Consider the following 19,711-nt stretch of genomic DNA (forward strand, 5'->3'; position numbering starts at 1 on the left):
ACCGATTAGCACCACCCAACGGCCGAACATACAGCACGTAAGGAGCATGTACCTACCTAGCAACAAGTGAACAGTCTGACTCTGCCGACTGGCAATAATCCAATGGACACGCTAATGGAGAAGCTCGACCAGATGACACTTATCCCACAGACGCACTAATGGAAGAATAAACCCTCACATTAAAAGGTACAGGCCCATCTGTTCATTAACCACCTAGCTACAAATGACACTCACCCACACCTTCGGTCCATACACACACCGTGAAAGCGGTATCGTTTGTGACGTACACCAGGTGGGACAAAAACCAGCCTTAAATACCATTGGGGACCATTCTGATTGGCTACCATTAATAACTATTCACCTACTGTACCTGTGAACCAAAGGGGAAGACCCCACTGCCCACATTGCCACATAAATAATAATAATATAAACAAAAGTATAATAATATAAATAATAGTATAAATAATTTAACAATTTACTGTTTTTAAACATTAAAATAATATACACATTAAAATAATATTCTTCCATAGTCAACAGCTATGCAAACTGACATTATTTCTCACTTTTTTCTCCTTAACAGATCCAATCAAACACAACAGGCAAGTCAGCTAATGAACAAACAATGCTCAAAATATCAAAATCAATTGCACTGGCAATAAACCCATAAATACATTGCTTAACATTGTCAATTTGTCCCTCCTCATCAATTTCCTGCCTTCTTCATCACAGTTACTTTATGCATTGATGCCACACACATAACCGAATTTAGCTAAGTTAGCTACTGAACACTATCCCAATTAGCAATTGCCATTAGTCTAAAAAAACGAAATATAATACAGAAAACATTCGACATGTCAACAAAACATAAACAGAACATCTTACCAAACATATATCAAGCTTATTTAAAAACCTTAAAAGCATAAACATTCAAAGTAGCTGGAAAACGGAGATAGTATATCGGTAAATAATCATAACAACCATAAGTTTCCGCCTCCTCTGCATGAGCTGACCGATAAATCTAACACACAGAGAAAGGCGGGACTTAGGGCAGAACAGCCAATCATCAGCCGGTGACATGTTTGAGAGGGAGGGGAGAGGAGAGCTGAAGCGAGCGTAGACACAGAGCGGCCAGAGAAACGGAGGAGCGGAATCCAAGGCGTTTGTTCAAAACTGCGGTAAAACTGTAGAAAAAGTCTGGGTGTTGAACCCTTTCACCGGGAAAAGTGTGGGTGTTAAAACACCACATCCCCCACGGGTGCGACGCCCCTGGGTGTAGGTTCCGGGTGAATGTGTTGCTTAAAGGGTTGTGTGTAAATAAAGTACTCCTAGCAATTAGCATTAGGCAGCAAGCTCACTCGTTCTCCAAAATCCTTCCAGGGGTAAACCACTGCAATATAAATAAATAAATATATATACATTTATGTAAATTATATTTTATATAAATAAATTATGGCAGCCTATCCACCTTATTTTTATCTTATGAAAGACTGTAATTGGACGTCCAAAAATGACATGGAAAAGACGTTCCACTGACGTCAACATTAGACGTGCGGTAGACGTCAAAAAAAAGTTCCAACCTCAGCATCCTTCTACCAATATAGTCACAATCTCTCCTCTGAACATGTCCAAACCACCTCAATCTGGCCTCTCTGACTTTATCTCCATAACATCTAACGTGGGTTGTCCCTCTGATAAACTCATTCTTGATCCTATCGATCCTTGTCACTCCCAAGGAGAACCTCAACATCTTCAGCTCTGCTACCTCCAACTCTGCCTCCTGTCTTTTCTTCAGTGCCACCGTCTCTAAGCCGTAGAGCATTGCTGGTCTCACCACTGTCCTGTACACCTGTCCTTTCATTCTCGCTGATACTCTTTTATCGCACAACACACCTGACACTTTTAATATTGTAACTAAACAGGTTATTCAAACTGTTTTTACCTTACCTTTAAAGGTCCTACACATCATATTTTTCATTAAATGTTAATATGATCTTTAGGGTCCTAATGAAAAGTTTGTATTATACGTTAATTAAAAATTCAAAAGGATTGTCTAAAAAAACACTACTTTTACCTGGTAAAAACTAGCTCTGTTCTTAGCAACCTGTTTCAGTACATGCTAATTTAAATGCTCATGACCTCTGCTGAGCCCGCCCCCCCCAGTTCTGTGGGGCGTGACACGTGGGGTATAGCCACGGAAGTGTAGTCCAGTGCGGGCAATGCTTTGTGGGTAATGCAGTCCAAACTGGAAAACGCTGTAATATAGAGCCTGAGCCTGTTTTCTTCAGTCGTTTTTGGTTTGATTTAAGTACGGAACCTACGCGGAAGTTTGTAATATCGCCTGACAACGCAGAAATTAAAAGAATGGACATGCATCGACTCGATTTGTCTTTCTCATCACTGCATGGGCATGAATTAACAGGCTGTTGCGCTGCCGCGAGCAACAACAACATACAGCGGAGAAACTTACCGAGAGAGATACGGACGCGATGTGTTTACTGATGTGTTTACATGACTTCTTAATCTTCGACAGACATCGTTATAAACCATCTAACGTTACAAAGGTAAGCATAATATAGTTTTCCGACTATGTACACAGTTTGCAACTAGACAGTCACCTTAATGCATTGTTTATTATAAACGTGCGATTAGGAATTATATAGAGACGGATATACACAGAGAAGAAGCCATTACCATGTTCTATGAGAGTATAAGTTAACTTACACTCCGCATTCATCGTGATTATTAGAAAAGGCGATCTGCAAAGAGTCATAGTAAAATAAATTACACTCACCGAGCCTGGTGAAGATAAAGCAGGAACACGAAGCGTTAGTACAGATCCATTTTTAGGAGCAGCTTCCTAGTAAAACCTGCTTTATATTGACCCGCGTTTATAAAGCAGTCTGGTGAAAAATGATTATCGCAAACATGAACGCATTTAGGTAAATCGGCGGGGACGTTAGCTTTAAAAACTAAATTCAGCCACTGCGTCCTCAGTGGCTCAGATACCTAACCCTAGGTAGGTACCCTAGGTCACTAACCCTAGGTAGTGAATGACGATTGTTGTGTTCGCTATTACACCCAACAACTGTACACAACAACTGTACACAACATTTTGCTCCAGCGGCGAAAAACAATGGCCGACAGCTTCTTCTCACTCGGGGCGGGTCTTTGCTAAAACACCAGTGTCAATCAACTAGTGTAGGAGCGGCCTCTGTCGGTTTGGCGTCACATCGACAGGCATTTGTGATTGGCCTGATTTCAGAAGGGGGATGTTACTGTAATAAACGAAAAGAAAACCACTGGGCGGCTCTTTATCATCGTAGAGTGGTTGTGTACGCACTCTCCTAACACACAGTTCAGTCCAAACAGCTTAAAATAGTGCATGTAGTGCTGTATGACCCCTTTAAGAAAGAGATATAAATAAATATTTAAGGTATATGGTGTTGCCTCTGGTGTAGCTAGTACACTTAGTGTGCAATAATAGAGCTAACATAAAGCCTGAAACATCAACATCAAACAATCCATTCTAAGTCTAATTAGTCTAATATAAAATATTATAATTTATTTTAAAATAAACTCTATGCCCACGTCTGACAGCAGTAGTGTTTTAGGAATGCTTTTTATTCGCGCACACCCTAAATAAAATGCAATTAACTGTATATTATAACTGGCAGTGTAAGGATGTTTAAGAAGCCACTGGGATTACCATGAGGTGAAAGAGGTAATGTAGGGCTTAGATGTTTGGAACTCCAAAGTGTTCAAAATTAAATAAATAAATAGGACATTATGAAATAAATAACTATAAATAAATAAGACTCATACATGTAATATGAGAATGATATTGTGAAATAATGGAACATATTTTGAAAAAAAGCTTATTATTGTAAAATATATTGCACTCTACAAATTATTTTTCCCAATAACAGAGATTATTGCAGAGGCATTTTATTTAATTTATGGTGTTTTTATTTCAAAATGTCATTTTTTCAAAGTCAGTTTTTATATAAAAATTTCATTTTTCACCATGGCCTATTTATTTCATAATGCAACTTTTCAGCAGAATGAGTCGTTCTGTCAATCAGCACCAGTGGGTTGGACCTGCGCGCCTATTGGCTATTCCTTTAACTTTGATTAGTTTCCCTGGATAACATACCAGTTCACCATAATACTCTACGTCCATGAGTCCCCCAGATCTGCTCCTTTACCTATGGCAAATCCATTTATAAAAATTCTTGGCTAAATAAATAGGTTTTTAGCCTGGACTTAAACACTGAGACTGTGTCTGAGTCCCGAATACTATTTGGAAGACTATTCCATAATTTTAGGGCTTTGTAAGAAAAAGCTCTGCCCCCAGCTGTATTTTTCATAATACGCGGTACTGACAAGCAGCCTGCATCCTTTGATCGAAGTAGGCGTGGCGGATCGTAAGACACTAGCAGTTCGCTCAAGTACTGCGGCGCGAGACCATTTAATGCTTTATATGTCAAGAGTAGTATTTTAAAATCAATGCGAAATTTCACAGGGAGCCAATGCAGTGAAGATAAGATAGGGGTGGTGTGCTCATATCTTCTGCTTCTAGTGAGGACTCTCGCTGCTGCATTCTGGACTAGCTGAAGCTTATTTATGCATCTAGCTGAACAACCAGACAGTAAGGCATTACAATAGTCCAACCTAGAGGTAATAAAAGCATGAACTAGTTTTTCTGCATCGTTTAGCGACAATAAATTTCTTATCCTGGCAATATTTCTGAGGTGAAAGAATGCTATCCTGGTAATATTATCTACATGAGCTTCAAATGAAAGGCTGGAATCAATAATCACACCAAGGTCTTTCACTGTTGCATTTGATGGAACAGAAAGGCCATCTAAAGTTACGGTGTGATCTAAAATTTTACTCCTAGCTGTATGCAGTCCTATGACTAGAACTTCTGTCTTATCCGGATTTAGCAGAAGGAAGTTAATTAGCATCCAATTTCTTATGTCCTGCACACATTGCTCAATTTTAGTAAGCTGTTTTTTCTCATCAGGTTTTGCTGAGACATATAACTGTGTATCGTCAGCATAACAATGAAAACTAATACCATGCTTACGGATTATGTTGCCCAGAGGAAGCATGTAAAGGGAAAAAAGCAGTGGACCTAAAACTGAACCCTGCGGAACGCCAAACTCCACTAGAGAACATGCAGAATAATCACCATTTAAGTCTAAATACTGATAACGATGGGTCAGACAGGATCTGAGCCAGGAGAGGGCTGTACCCTTAATTCCTACTACATTTTCTAATCTGTGAAGAAGAATAGCATGATCAACGGTGTCAAAAGCTGCACTGAGGTCGAGTAATACAAGCATAGTTACACAACCCTGATCAGAGGCCAATAGGATGTCATTTACTACTTTAACGAGTGCTGTCTCTGTACTGTGATGAGGCCTAAATCCTGACTGATACAGTTCATGTATGCCATTTCTATGTAGATATGAGCATAGCTGCTCCGCTACTATCTTTTCCAGAATCTTAGAGATAAAGGGGAGGTTTGATATTGGCCTGTAACTGAACAGCTGACAGGGGTCGAGGTCAGGTTTCTTAATTATTGGTTTGATAACTGCTAATTTAAAAGATTTTGGAACATAACCAATGCTGAGTGAAGAATTAATTATTCTCAACAGGGGTTCTGTTATTGCTGGTACTATCTGTTTAAGAAAATGTGTCGGTACAGGATCTAATATACAGGTTGATGAATTTGCAGAAGAGATGAGTGAAATTAGTTCATTCTCTTCAAGGGGAGTAAAGTATTCTAGGTTCTGATCTGACATGGCTAGATTAACATCTGCATCAATTACATTGTTCGGTTTCAAAACCTCAATTTTATGCCTAATATTTACAATTTTATTATTAAAAAAGTTCATGAAGTCCTCACTATTGCATGATGTTGTTGTGGAGATTTCTGCAGTGGTCTTATTTCTGGTTAATTTGGCTACAGCATTAAATAAGAATCTAGGATTATTTTTGTTATTTTCTATAAGAGTGGAGAGATATGTTGATCTAGCTACACTAAGGGCTTTTCTATAGTTCAGGATGCTCTCCTTCCATGCTATTTAAAATACTAGCAATTTAGTTTGACGCCATTTACATTCTAATTTCCGAGCAGTCTGTTTTAAAGTGTGCGTGTGATCGTTATACCAGGGAGCAAGTTTCTTATCTCTAATAATTTTTCTTTTAACTGGAGCTACATTATCTAAGGTATAGCGAAATGGCGACTCTAAATATTCAGTCGCCTGATCGAGTTCTGTGGGGTCAGACGAAGTCATCTCTCATCTAATCGAAGTTGGGAACTCTGGGAGATTACTGATAAAACTCTGTTTGGTAGTTGATGTGAATGTACGTTTCATACGGTAGCACGGCGCTGTGCGTACATTATTACTGTGACACACTTGAATTGAGACAAGATAGTGATCTGAGATAACTTCAGATAGTGGAATTGGGAATAAATTTCTTATACTTAATCCGAATAATATTATTAAATCTAAAGTGTGACCTGCTTTATGAGTGGGTCCTACTACACACTGATTTACTCCTACTGAGTCCAGTATGGACATAAATGCTGTTCTCAGAGGGTCTTCTGGGTTTTTAAAATGAATATTAAAATCTCCAGCAATTACCACTTTGTCTACAGAAACGACTAGGTTTGAGAGGAAATCTGCAAATTCACTAAGAAATTCAGAGTACCGCCCTGGAGGTCTGTAAATGACAATTAGCGGAATCGACTGAGCTGACTTAATATAGTTAAATACACTTATGTTACTATAAAGAATTTCAAATGAATTAAATTTGTGTCCGTGTTTTTGTACAATAGTCAAATTATCATTGTGAATAACTGCGACGCCTCCTCCTCTACCAGTTAACCGAGGCTGGTGTATGTAGCTGTATCCAGGAGGACTAGCTTCATTTAGAGCTACATACTTGTCCTGTTTAATCCAGGTTTCTGTTAAACAAAGTATATCAAACTCCTGATCCGTTATAATTTCATTAACTATAACTGCTTTAGATGCGAGAGATCTAATATTTAACAGTCCTAGCTTCAGATCAGAGGTGCCGGCTGCACCATTAGTATGATCTGAGTTTGTGGTCTTTATGTTAATTAAATTACTAAAACAGACTTTGAGTCTTTCTAAATTTGTTTTTAGCTCGGGGAACAAACACACTCAATATGATGAACCCTGAGTGACGACTCTATGCAGTTAGCAGACGGTTGGTTTAGCCTGTCTGTCCGCTCCCTGGCCTGGGCTCTGGATTGTCACCGATTAACTAAGCCTTTTCTGAGACTATGAGCTATACTGCAAGAAATGAGAGCAGCACCTTCCCGAGTGGGATGGACACCGTCCCGCCCTAACAGGCCAGCTTTGCCCTCAAAGGTCTTCCAATTATCAATGAAGCCCACGTTGTTTTCGGAGCACCACCTGGACATCCAGCGGTTCAGCGACCATAACCTGCTGTAAGTTATGTCACCACGTGTATTTGAATGTTGTCTGACGTTGTAAAGCACACACAGAATGAATATTGAATTAAGAAGTGAAGAATCCAAAAAATCGTCATGCCGTTTCTCAATTCTAAGAACAAAAAGAACAGACTTGACTTGGATGTGCACACTCAAGAGTTTGAGGGCACCGGGTATATTGCAAATGAGTACAGCCGCAATATATTATACCATAACAATATTATACCAAAAATGGACAGTTAGAAATTTCTAAAATAAAATGTACTAGTTTTAACCTAGTTTCTGTAGTGTTTTAACCACTACAGAGACATCACATCCAGCAGTAGTTTTCAGAAGTTCTTTCCGAGATGAGGCTGCATTGGGTAAATACATGAGAAATTCTGTAATTTCTTTGCTAAAATACCCCTTCTCAAGGCGATTGGACGATGAAAGAAAAAAAGTTAAAGAGTTAAAAAGTTAAACACCATATATCACTTTCATATTTATTTCTCCCCATTTTTCAGGGCCACAGCATTTTCGAAGCACCACTGGGATTACTGTTCAGATGTATGGCATCCATAAATTGGTTACTGAGGTCTGAGCCAGCTTAACCCCCTATACTACAACCCAGGTGGGCTGTGGCAAGGAAGGCGTTGTTGTTCAAGGAATACTGGAGTTTGCTGGTTGAGTGCTTGTCACCTGAGACCAGACAGAGATCATCAGGAAGTGTAAAGACCATCCACTTCAGAGTCAACGTCTGCATAGGAAAGGTTTCTGCCATCTTGTCAACATGACAAATCTGGAAGAGATACAGGAAGAGGTAGTAGGAGAACTACATACACTGAGCAAAGACAGCTTACTGGGGATCTGTGACCTTCTCAACATATCAGGTGAACAAAGAGTAGAAGTTAAAATAAAATCACGCATATACGGTATTTGGTGACTCATTATGAAGTCTTAAAAAGCGAGGAGTGTCATGATTCTCTGGGTGTTTAAAGAGAGACACAGGTGCACATCATTATTAATGGGGAGACATACCACCTTACCACACTAGGGGGGGACAAAGCTGCGGCTCAGTATTCCAGAGACCCAGATTTTATTTCCCCAGACCGTGGTGGTACAGATGTGACAAGGAGGTGACAGAGTTAGAAGATGAAGGTATGTCAGAATGGTTGCTGTTGAGAAACAAAACTGCAGATATGGTCAGTGGTGGCTGTGATGTAAAAAGTAAATACTGAACAAAATGTAAGCAGCACCAATTAAAGTAATAGAGGGTCTAAGAACTGTAAACCAACAAGAGGAATTGGGAATTAAAGAAGCTAGAGTAAACCTCTCTGATCCTAACAGACCCCACACCACTGCCAGTCCTCAAATAAGCATGTGGACTCCACCCAACAATCAGCTACAGCAGCCAAGTCCATATTGGCATAGGGATCTTAAAATTTCAGGGCAAATTGGTGAGCCAGACCAGAAAGATAAACTGATATTCTCCAGCCTGGCTCATCAGATCATCAGATCAGTCAAAATGGACTAAGCAGAGGTTAATCTAAGATTAAAAGAGTCTATGCTGTAATCACTACTTAGAAGGAACACCTCACCTTAACCTCCCCACACTCAGACACATCTTGCACTCACACTTCCAAGAAAAAAAATGACACAGAACTTTATAAACATCTTGCTTCAGAAGCACAACATAAAGAGACTCCCCAAGGCTTTCTAATGTGGGTTTTGGATTTAAGGCAAAAAGTGCTGTTTGCATCACAAGAGTCAGGGCTCAAGTACAACCCAGTTCTAGTCCAGCATATGTGCCTACACACAGTACTAACTGTGCTCCCTGTTAGATATTGGGACTTCAGATGAGCTCCTATGAGAGAGGTTAAATATTGCCTGCGCTAATGAAGTAGGAAGGAGGAATAAAAAGTAACTTAGCACCACACAGTTAGCTACTTAGCAGGCTGCAAGTCTAGTTCTGCTAGGAAAAATTCCATTTCCTAAGTGTCTATCAAAGGAGGCTAAGGCAAAGGTACCCGCTAAATTGATGACAGAATTAGCCAAACTTAAGACAGGTGTAGCTTCACTAAGAGCTTTAGTGCAGAAATAGCCCAAATTAAAGAGACACTACAGCAGCCCATGTTCCAGTCACAACCCTATGACCCATCTGAAATTAGGAGGCCAGGCAGAGGTCCTCAGCCACCTCGTTCACAGCAACAATATAACATCCACCATGTCGAGCCCACAGCCCCGAGTCCAGTGCAGCATCAGTACAGACTTCAACCAGACAACCACCTTGTGTCCTAGGGAGATGTATTGTCTGCCAACCATACAGGGACAGCAAAATGCCTTTACCTGGGATGGATTAAAACAGCCTTCTGGTTAGTTTCTCAATCTAACCAAACAAACGAACTAACTGTTACAGTACTTTTAATGAAAGGTCGGCACCTGTCCCATCCTATCATAGGTTCCAATGTTATTGAGCAAATCCTTATAAACACTGAGGAAGCTAGACTGTATACTACAGAAGAGCTTTTGCAAATGTCAAAAGAAACAAGGTTAGGGCTTTCATACAGTACAAGCTGCTAGCACAGAGCAAACAGTGGAATAATGGGTGAAAATCAAGAAAGAGGGGGTTATGGTATGAAAACATAGTAACATCCGTATCGAATGTCGTGTGGCTGCCCAGCCCTTTAAAGAGGATAGGACTGTACTGTTTGAGCCAGACTTGAACACCTATTTGCCAGATTCTCTTCAATTTGTTGACACTTTAGTTAGGGTTAAGAAATGTGTTTTTCCAGTCATCAAAATAGATGCCTCTAACCCACCTAGCCATGCCATTTTTCTGCAGGGGCTAATTGGCATGGAGCAAACCATTATGGCTATATTATCTGCACAAGCCTTTGAAAAAGTGGCCAGTCACTGTAAATGACACTACTTTGCAAGCTCCATACAACCATGAACAATGAGATCCACCAGTGGGTTTAAAGAACCTAAATAAGAGCCAAAGACAGATGCTTAGAGAACAGTGTCACACCTTCTCCAGAGTGGACAATGCTATTGGCTGCATTAAAAACTGAAAATGAGAATCACCCTTAAGGAACCTAATCTGGTCAAATGCACATACTGTATGTTTATACAGTGTATGGGTCAAGTATTATATTTGTAATATAGTTATGTTTTCTCTGTGTACATTTGGTCTTTTGTTTTTAAATTTATCATACCGGTCAGTTTTGACCAGGAACACAAAAGTTGCTATTTTATGCCACAGTTATGAAAAATTTACTTATTAATTTAAGTGACTTTGGTAAACATTTCACTGAAGTACTCTGTGAAAATAGTACAATAGGTTCCATCTTAGTATCTGTTATAATGAAAATAATACCAGCAAGGGTATGTAAATAAGGCCTGCATGAGATACACAACAAATGCAAGTTCCAAACTTATAATGTTCACAAGAGTGAAATGTGTATTATTGTGGATTAAACATAAAAACTAAAATGATCCAGTGAAAAGTGACCAGAAGCATTATGAGTATCAGCCAAAAATAAACACATTTTTTTTTTATTGTTTATGTGAGGTACACAGATACAATGGTTCAGCTTGTTATGTATATACAGTTGCATCTCAATTAATTAGAATATCATGGAAAAGTTGATTTATTTCAGTAATTCAACTAAAAATGTAAAGCTTTATTAGACACAGACTGATATATTTCGAGTATTTATTTATTTTGATGATAAAGAAAATCCAAAATGCAGTATCTCAGAAAATTAGAATACTACTTAAGCCCCAAAAATATATAAAATTAAATTTACACAGAAATGGTGGACTACAGAAAAGTATAAACATGTACAACACTGAATACTTGGTCAGGGCTCTCTTTGCTTTATGAATTACTGCGACAATGAGACATGGCATGGAGGTGATAAGTCTGTAGCACTGCTATAATATATACTACCGTTCAAAAGTTTGGAGTCACTTTCTAACTCCATGATCGTTCCTGATTTTTATTTCTTTCTACATTGTAAAGGAATGCTGAACTTCTTGTCTGCGCCACAGGTAGGTTTTGGTCTCGCCCTCCTGGGTGGCCTTCATGAGACCCAGTTTCATTATGGTGCTTAATGGATTTTGCAAATGCACTTGGCAATATTTGTATATTTATTTTTATTGTAAATTATATTTATTGTACATTATAAGTAACACTAGAATTATTTATATATGTTTAAGAGATGCAAATAGCTATAAGATAACAATACTGTGGGCAAAAGTAATGAAATAATGAGAAAATATAATGTAACATTGATGTAACAATCATGTTAATTTTACTACACTGGGTTAATGAAATGAATAACTTATATTTCCAAGCAATAACATTTTATTAAAAATTTACTAAAGCCAAGATGAGCCAACGCAATGCAAGTTCAAGAACAAGCAAAGAGCAGACTGAAAAGTAGTTCAATACACACTTCTTTTGTACACATTATACACACTGATAGCACTAAGTCAATGTAATCTGCTCTATTCCCTTTCCTTTCACAAGCTCTAGTACTAGTAGGCAGAGCATATCTTCTGTGCTTTTCAATTATTTTCAATGTTTTTATCTCATCCATTTTCTACTCTCCATGTTCCCCACACTGAATTGCCATTTAGTGCAGTTTTTGCTCAAAGGTGACAGACCTCTTCATCTGATTTGTTCACTGAACCCTTATTTTGTGTTGCTCACCCATGTTCTGTATCATATTAAGTCTGATGCATCTCTTATATATCTTAGTTTGTTATTATTACATATTTTTTTATATCCTCTTTGATATTACCCAATGTTTTTTCCAATCCATCTGTTTGTATTTATTGTATCCACACATCCACATTTGTTGTGGTTTAACTCACTTCCCAATAAGAGATAATGAGTGCTTACTCCACATCCCACAAAAAATATTTTTCCCACACCGTGTGTGTCTATACTTGATCACCACTAAGTTTCAGCTTGGCCTTCTTTCTCGCAAAAGAAGCACCTTTTGAAAAATCCTCTTATTTGTTGTTCATTCATCTCTTATATCGGCCAGGGTCGACCTCTCCCTAACTGCCTTGTGTTGTGCTCACCATGATCTTATGCAAGAAAGCACCTTTGGAAAAATGTGGTCTATGTTAATTATATTTAACCTAATAAACTCAAATCTTATGTTTTTAGACATGAAAAACATTTTTGATGAACTGTGACAAGCATCATTTTGCTACAAAAATCCTGCTAAATATTTGAGTAATTTTAAACAGAAAAAATGCCATTTATTTTTCTCAAATAAATTTGATTGAATCATTAAAGCAGTGGTTCTCAAAGTGTGGGGCGCGCCCCACTAGTGGGGAATAAAGACATGACAGGTGGGGCGCAATGAACGGGAGGGAATTAGTGGAAAATATATTTTTTTAAAGTGCCTAATTTAATTAATGCTTTTCTTCATTGACAATGAAAATCATAAACTTAAAACAAAACAAAGAAATGGGTCATTAATACAAGTAAATTAAAATATCATCAGTTCGGGGCCCGGGAGAAAAAGTGGAACCATAATGCAACAATAACGGTTTAACATCGGCATGTTAATTGCAGAGGAACAATATAAGGAATCATTCACAAAGCGGGTCAGTAGCGTATGTAGTGGGCAATGGATAAATTTGTTACATGGACCGCAAAAAAAGCAGGTGATTCAGGGCAAGCAGACAAGAAAACGACAGGCAATAAGCCTAATCAATCAAAAATCCAGCCGAAAAGAAAATATGATGAAGCCTATCTTGCGCTTGGATTCACGGTGGGGATGGTGGGGGCAGAGGAGAGACCCATGTGTGTCTTGTGTCTTAAACCGCTGGCAGCAGACAGCATGAGACCCAACAAATTAAGAAGACACTTAGAGACAACACACCCCAGTCACATTAATAAGCCACTCGACTTCTTCGAAAGAAAGCTGGCAGAATACCGTGAGCAGGAGAATCGCATGGTAAAATCTGCATCGGTGAACAGCAAAGCACAAATGGCTTCATTTAAAGTTGCATACAGAATTGCCCAGTGCAAAAAACCACACACGATTGCTGAGCAGCTAATTGTCCCTGCTGCTGTAGACATGGTGTCGATTATGCTGGATGAGACAAGTGCAGCAAAATTGAAAGCTATCCCCCTGTCAAACGATACCATTGCACGACGTATATGCGACATTTCATGTGACCTTGAAGATCAACTCGTAGAAAAGCTCAAAGACACACGTTTTGCATTACAGGTGGATGAGGCTATTGACAGCAACAATGACTGTTTGTTTATTTCATATGTACGCTTTATAAATTCAGAGACCGTGAGTGAAGATTTGCTATTTTGCAAGTACGTCCAAACTAGAGCCACAGCTGATGAGCTCTTTAAGATTCTTGACACTTACGTTACAGAACACAAGCTGAAATGGGAGAACTGTGTGGGCTTTTGCTCGGATGGCGCACAGACCATGGCAGGAAAAAGAAAAGGACTGCAAGCACTAATTAAGAAGGTTGCGCCAAATGCGCAATGGACACACTGTGTCATTCACAGGGAAGCGCTTGCGTCACGGCAGCTCAGCCCCGAATTAAACGAAGTCTTGACAGAGGTTGTGAGCGTGGTGAATTTTATCAAAACCCGACCCCTAAAAGCGCGATTTTTTTCCGCACTTTGTGAGGAGATGGGAGCTGATCATTCAGCTGTGCTGTTTCACAGTGAGTCGAGGTGGCTTTCCCGAGGAAAAGTGTTGTCACGAGTGTTTGAACTCAGAGTGGAGATTCGCATCTTTTTGGAGGAGGAGCGCATGTATGAGGCCGCAAGCAAGTTCAATGATGATGAATTTCTGATGAAACTGGCCTATCTCAGTGATGTATTTGGAAAGCTGAGTGAATTAAATCTTCAGCTTCAAGGCAGAGACAAGCACCTACCACACCTGGCAGACAAGATCACCGCATTCACCCGAAAACTCGAGATGTGGGACAGGCGCCTCGATCACGGCATTACTGATGTCTTTGAGAATCTGAGTGAAGTTGCTGAAACCAGTGATTCTGAAACCTCCACAGTAATCCCATGTTTTAAGCAGCACATCTCTTCTCTTTTCTTCTTCTTTATTTAATTTAATTGACTGACTATAACTATAACATTTATTATACTCATATATTGTACATACATTTAATTGATTTTGTATGCTACTTTTGGAATCTTTGTCTTTTATATGCAGTGACAAAGTATTTATTTATATTCTTTATGCAGCACCAGCCGGTTTCAGCTCTGCTGAACTGGACCAATTTATTGAGTTGACATGTGATTCCACTCTGAGACTGAGGTTTACAGGTCAGACACTGAGTGAATTCTGGCTGGGAGTGGAAAGGGAGCATCCACTCATCAGCCAAAGGGCTATGAGCATTCTTCTGCCCTTTGCCACATCTTATCTCTGTGAGATGGGGTTTTCAGCTGTTGCTTCACTGAAAACAAAGTACAGATCTCAGCTCAACATTGAGCATGACTTGAGGGTAGCAGTATCAAGCCTGCAACCACGTTTTGAAAAGATGTGCAGTACAAAACAGGCTCATTGCAGCCACTAATGCAGTGATAAGACTCACATGTTGATTCTGTTGTTCCTCCTGTTCTTGACTTGTTCATGGTTATTGCCAAATGCGTTTGCTCTTTTTTGCAGAGATGGCAAAATGACAAAGTAAGGCTAAGTTATAACAGTTGCACTTGTTGTTTACCTGTTTTGATCTTATTGATTTAAAAATTGATATTTCAATAAATTTGAAATTTTAAACCTGGCCAATTTCGTTTTCATTTTGTTGACAAGTGGGGCTTGAAAATTCACCCACCCCCTTAAGTGGGGAATGACCGAAAATGTTTGAGAACCACTGCATTAAAGGCACTGTAAATATCTAAATACAATGTAATTTTAGTTGTGTATCCAACAAAATAACTGCACTATAGTATGCATGTAAAAAAAGAAAAAAAAAAAAAACTAAAAAATATAAACCAATCACAAACACAGAATAATCACATAATCCATCAAAACTGCATCATACAACAGTTACAATTCCGTAAATTTCTTTGGACAGGCAGTGACCCCAAGAATGCTGATGTTTCATATATTTCAGAACAGAACTGGCAGATTTGATGACTCGTGTATTATAAGCAACAACAAGAAGATCCAAGAAGACGGGAGTCTTCATCACACAAATATTCTCTTCCCATACTGAATATAAAAGAAAAACATGTATTAATAACCATACACTGGACTGTGATACTTCATGATTTTAACAACATGTAATCATTTCTCATTCAAAAGAAACAGGATCATCTCCTGTTTTTAATTATTCAATATTTCTTCATTCTTAGTAATATGTGCTATAACAGAAATATGAGCCGATATTTACTCATTACATCACTGCTCTTATCCAATCACAGGCTTTAAAGCTTGTTAAATAATGAACACTACTGAGTCATTTAAATTTTGTTCTACAAAGTCTGCATTTATATTTAAGGTGAATTTTATAGGAATGACAGAAGCCATGGTGTAGCGGTAGGGTGCTGGAAGAATTGACAGAGTGTTAGTGTTTATCTTTAAGAAATACTTTTAAAAGGTACTGCATTAAATTTAAAAATAAATATATGTTACTAAACAAAAACACCTAACTATTATACAATACAGTGGAACCTTGGATTACGAGTAACACAGTTTGCGAGTGTACCGCAAGACAAGCAATGGTTTTAATACATTTTGACTTGAAAACCGAGCATTGTCTTGGTTTACGAGCACTGAGTATCATGTATCACGCGTGCGTTTCTTGTTTTGAAGCTAAGCGTCACGCGATCGCAACTAAGCCAACGTTTTTTATCTCGCTTGCGCTGTGGAATTGCGGGTAATCGTCTCCACTGCTGGGTCTTAGTGCTCATCTCCTACTGGTATAATTAACATCCGTTCATGTGTGTAATGTTTACTACAACACTGTGACCAAGTGTGTGTGTGTGTGTGTGGGTGTGTAAAACATTTTATTTTGTGTTTGTAAGCGTATGTGTGCACGCGTATAAAGCAAGAGCAAGTCTCATTAGAGGGGAAAGATCCATTTTTTCTCTCTGTATCAGCCTGTCCTGTTTTATTTTAGCTTTTAAAAGAATCGCGACAAAGCAGAGTTTCTGTGTAAGGCAGAGAGAGAGTGTGTGTGTGTGTGTTTGGGAAGCCAAGAGGAGGAGGGGGTGGTAGGGGGGCTGTAAAAGCGAGAGAGAATGTGTGTGTGTGTGTGCGCATAATTTGACACCATGCTCACATACACACAGTATAAGAGAAGTAAACAAACCACGGCACATCGGTCATTGAGTTCGCCCATGTCGGTTCAGACTGTTCGTCCACCATTTCGTGAGTACTCACTTTCTTGGGTTTTACTTTCTGATTCAAGTGTGTGTTTATAGGACGCGGGTTCATTTTGTGTTTTTCCCTTGCTTTCCTCCTGAGAAAGTCCTCAGACTAAATCGCGTGGTTATCCTGCCTACTTGCTTGCTTCCGCGTTTGGGTTTACCATCCACTCTACAAAGGGCTAACCGCTAAAGCTAAGTCATCTGATCTATCCAGGTTAGTTCTCTGACAGTTTTATTTTTACTTTATATTTTGTATTAACTATTTTTATGTATTTATTTTTTCGGCTGTAGAACGAATAATTTGAGTTTCCATTATTTCTTATGGGAAAATTAAATTTTGTTTACAAGTGTTTTGGAATACGAGCCCACTTCCGGAACAAATTATGCTCATAATCTGAGGTTCCAATGTTTCTTTTTAATGTTTGACGGTGTTGACACATATCCTGTAATGCACTGAGGTTGTTATTTGTCCAAAAATGTAACAGGAGAATGTTCCAAAACAAGGTTTGATTTTTTAATATGATAATATTTAAATATAATTAGGTATTTTAAGTTTTAAGAAATTAGTTAAAATTAATCTTAAGATAATATGATAAGGTACAAACTAGCGATAAATTACATAATTTTTTTTTTTAACATTCATCTAAAAGGTCATTTACCACAGTGTTTGTAGTTTGCAATGTTCATCATCCTTAACAGCAAAGAGCAGCTTCTTTCCAGAGTCTCCTATTTTTTTTCCTGATAGATAAAGGTATTTCAGGTTTGAGAGGTTTAAACTCAGTGCTGAGGCCAGAGCAGCACAGCCCTTATCTGAGACATCACAATCCTCCAACCTGTAAAGATACACAATTACACACACGCACAGACAGACTCTTCACACTTTCAATCTAAAGCAGAGAAAGAACAGCACTGACTCTCTTCTAGTTGTAGACAGTTTTGCATATTGTGGACTAAGTAACACTTCAGGTCTTTAAAAATGTTTTCACTAACTTTTTTTTTCCCTTTTTACCCATCTTAACAAAATCAGTTTTAGTTTTTTTATGAGCATTCACACATTTTCTTGTGAAGCGTCTTCACAAGAAAATGTGGAGACATTTTCTCCAACTTCTTTTTTGGAGAAGTTGTTAGCTCATGTACTTTTTAAATCCAGACTGTAAACGTGTAAATTTTTTATGTATTATTGACAAGAACAACAGACACTGTGTTTTATTTATGAAGAAATTATTTGTTTATTATTTTGACCTGGTTAATTATTAGACCATGTTGTATTATTAATATTTAAGAATATAATCCTACCTCAGTGTCTCCAGTTTACAGAGAGGATTCTCTAGTAGAGCAGAGAAACACTTCACTCCTGAGTCTCCTATATTATTATTGGACAGAGCCAGCAGGTTCAGGTGTAAAGGGTTTGATCTCAGAGCTGAAGTCAGAGCAGCACAGCCTTTATCTGAGACACCACAGTTATATAACCTGTAGAGAGACACAATGACACATTGTCCATAAGCAGATTTTTTATCTTAATTTAAGTATTTCTTAAAAACTTATCTTACTTTCCTGCTTAACCCTGTATACAGGGTCGGGGGGGACCTGGAGCCTATTCCAGGAAACTCCATGCATGCAGAGGCGGGAACCAAACCCAGACCCTGGAGGTGCAAGGCGACTGTGCTAACCACTAAGCCACCGTGCTGCCTAACTTTCAAATTGCCTGTAGTATGTGTAAGTGAGTATATGTGTGTGTGCCCTGCAATGTACTCGCACCTTGTCCAGGGTGTACACGGCCTTGTGCCCTAATTCTCATGGGATAGGCTCCAGGCCTCACCTGACACTGTTTACAGGATAAAGTGGTATAGATGATGAGTAAGTGATGTGTGTATATGTTTACAGTATTTTGCTGCACAATCGAAAACAATAAAGGCTATAAGATATGATGTAAAGTATAAATTATTAAATAGTTTAATAGGAGTTTCAGGTAGAAGAAAAGTGTGACGATGCAGGATGATGGATAGAGAACCCTATGTGTCACCTTTGCTTTACAGGCAGGCGGCACAACTAGTTAAAAATGTCAGGGTATGTGAGAGAGTGTAGTGTGACAGGGTCATTTATCCACTCTTCAGCTACCAGGTCATACAGATCAATATTTTTTAACTCTACAGGTTTCCCAAACTACCACTGCATGGCACTGGCATATAACATCTATTAGAAACCCTTTTCTTTAGGTTTACTCTTCTCAATCTCAAAAGCAAACACTGCGAACATAAAAAACAAAAACTACAAGCATCTCTTAACTCTTTAAGGCATTTTTTTTTTCATATGCATTTCCCTTTGCTACAGCTCACACACAGTGCATTTAGTTTGTGTCCCAGGTGCAGTTTGTGTGATTAATTACAGTGTTTTAGTAAATTTCACTGTAATTTCAGACACACTGCAGTTACATCAAGTCATGTTTTGCTCTGCAGCTTCTCACATACGTACATCTGACCCAAAGACTCTGTGACAAATCATCAGTGTGCAGTGAAAAGAAACAATCTTCCTCCTCAGGACATTGATGATCAACCTAAAACTTCTGCTTCAGTCTCACTATTAGAGAATGTGTCTTACTGAGGAGCAGGTCATGTGACTCTCAGAGAGATGATCTTACCACAGTGTCTCCAGCTTACAGTGAGGATTCTCCAGTACAGTAGACAGATACTTCACTCCCGTGTCTCCTAGATTATCGTGAGACAGATCAAGTTCTCTCAGGTGTGAGGGGTTTGATCTCAGAGCTGAAGTCAGAGCAGCACAGCCTTCACCTGAGATATCACACTCATACAACCTGTAGAGAGACGCAAAGACTCTTCAGACACTCATTACCAGAT

At 38.7% G+C, this 19,711-nt stretch overlaps 1 protein-coding gene across 4 annotated transcripts in view; it reads right to left on the minus strand.

Annotated features, from left to right (window-relative positions):
• The window catches only part of LOC128534530 (NACHT, LRR and PYD domains-containing protein 12-like), a 192,593-nt gene that overhangs the window by 117,190 nt on the left and 55,692 nt on the right, over nucleotides 1–19,711 (minus strand). For 3 of the 4 annotated variants that reach the window (XM_053508988.1, XM_053508989.1, XM_053508990.1), the window contains 4 exons: nucleotides 19,495–19,668; nucleotides 18,153–18,326; nucleotides 17,516–17,689; nucleotides 15,376–15,696 (listed from right to left, as the gene is read on the minus strand). The exons of the other annotated variant lie outside the window; for it this stretch is intronic. In XM_053508988.1, the coding sequence (XP_053364963.1) occupies nucleotides 15,630–15,696; nucleotides 17,516–17,689; nucleotides 18,153–18,326; nucleotides 19,495–19,668 (589 nt within the window). In that variant the 3' untranslated portion in view covers nucleotides 15,376–15,629. Of the gene's footprint in view, nucleotides 1–15,375; nucleotides 15,697–17,515; nucleotides 17,690–18,152; nucleotides 18,327–19,494; nucleotides 19,669–19,711 lie in introns of those variants that run through there. 4 annotated transcript variants of the gene reach the window in all.

Source organism: Clarias gariepinus, chromosome 12 (assembly GCF_024256425.1).
Source record: "Clarias gariepinus isolate MV-2021 ecotype Netherlands chromosome 12, CGAR_prim_01v2, whole genome shotgun sequence".
Classification (NCBI taxonomy): Eukaryota; Metazoa; Chordata; class Actinopteri; order Siluriformes; family Clariidae; genus Clarias; species Clarias gariepinus.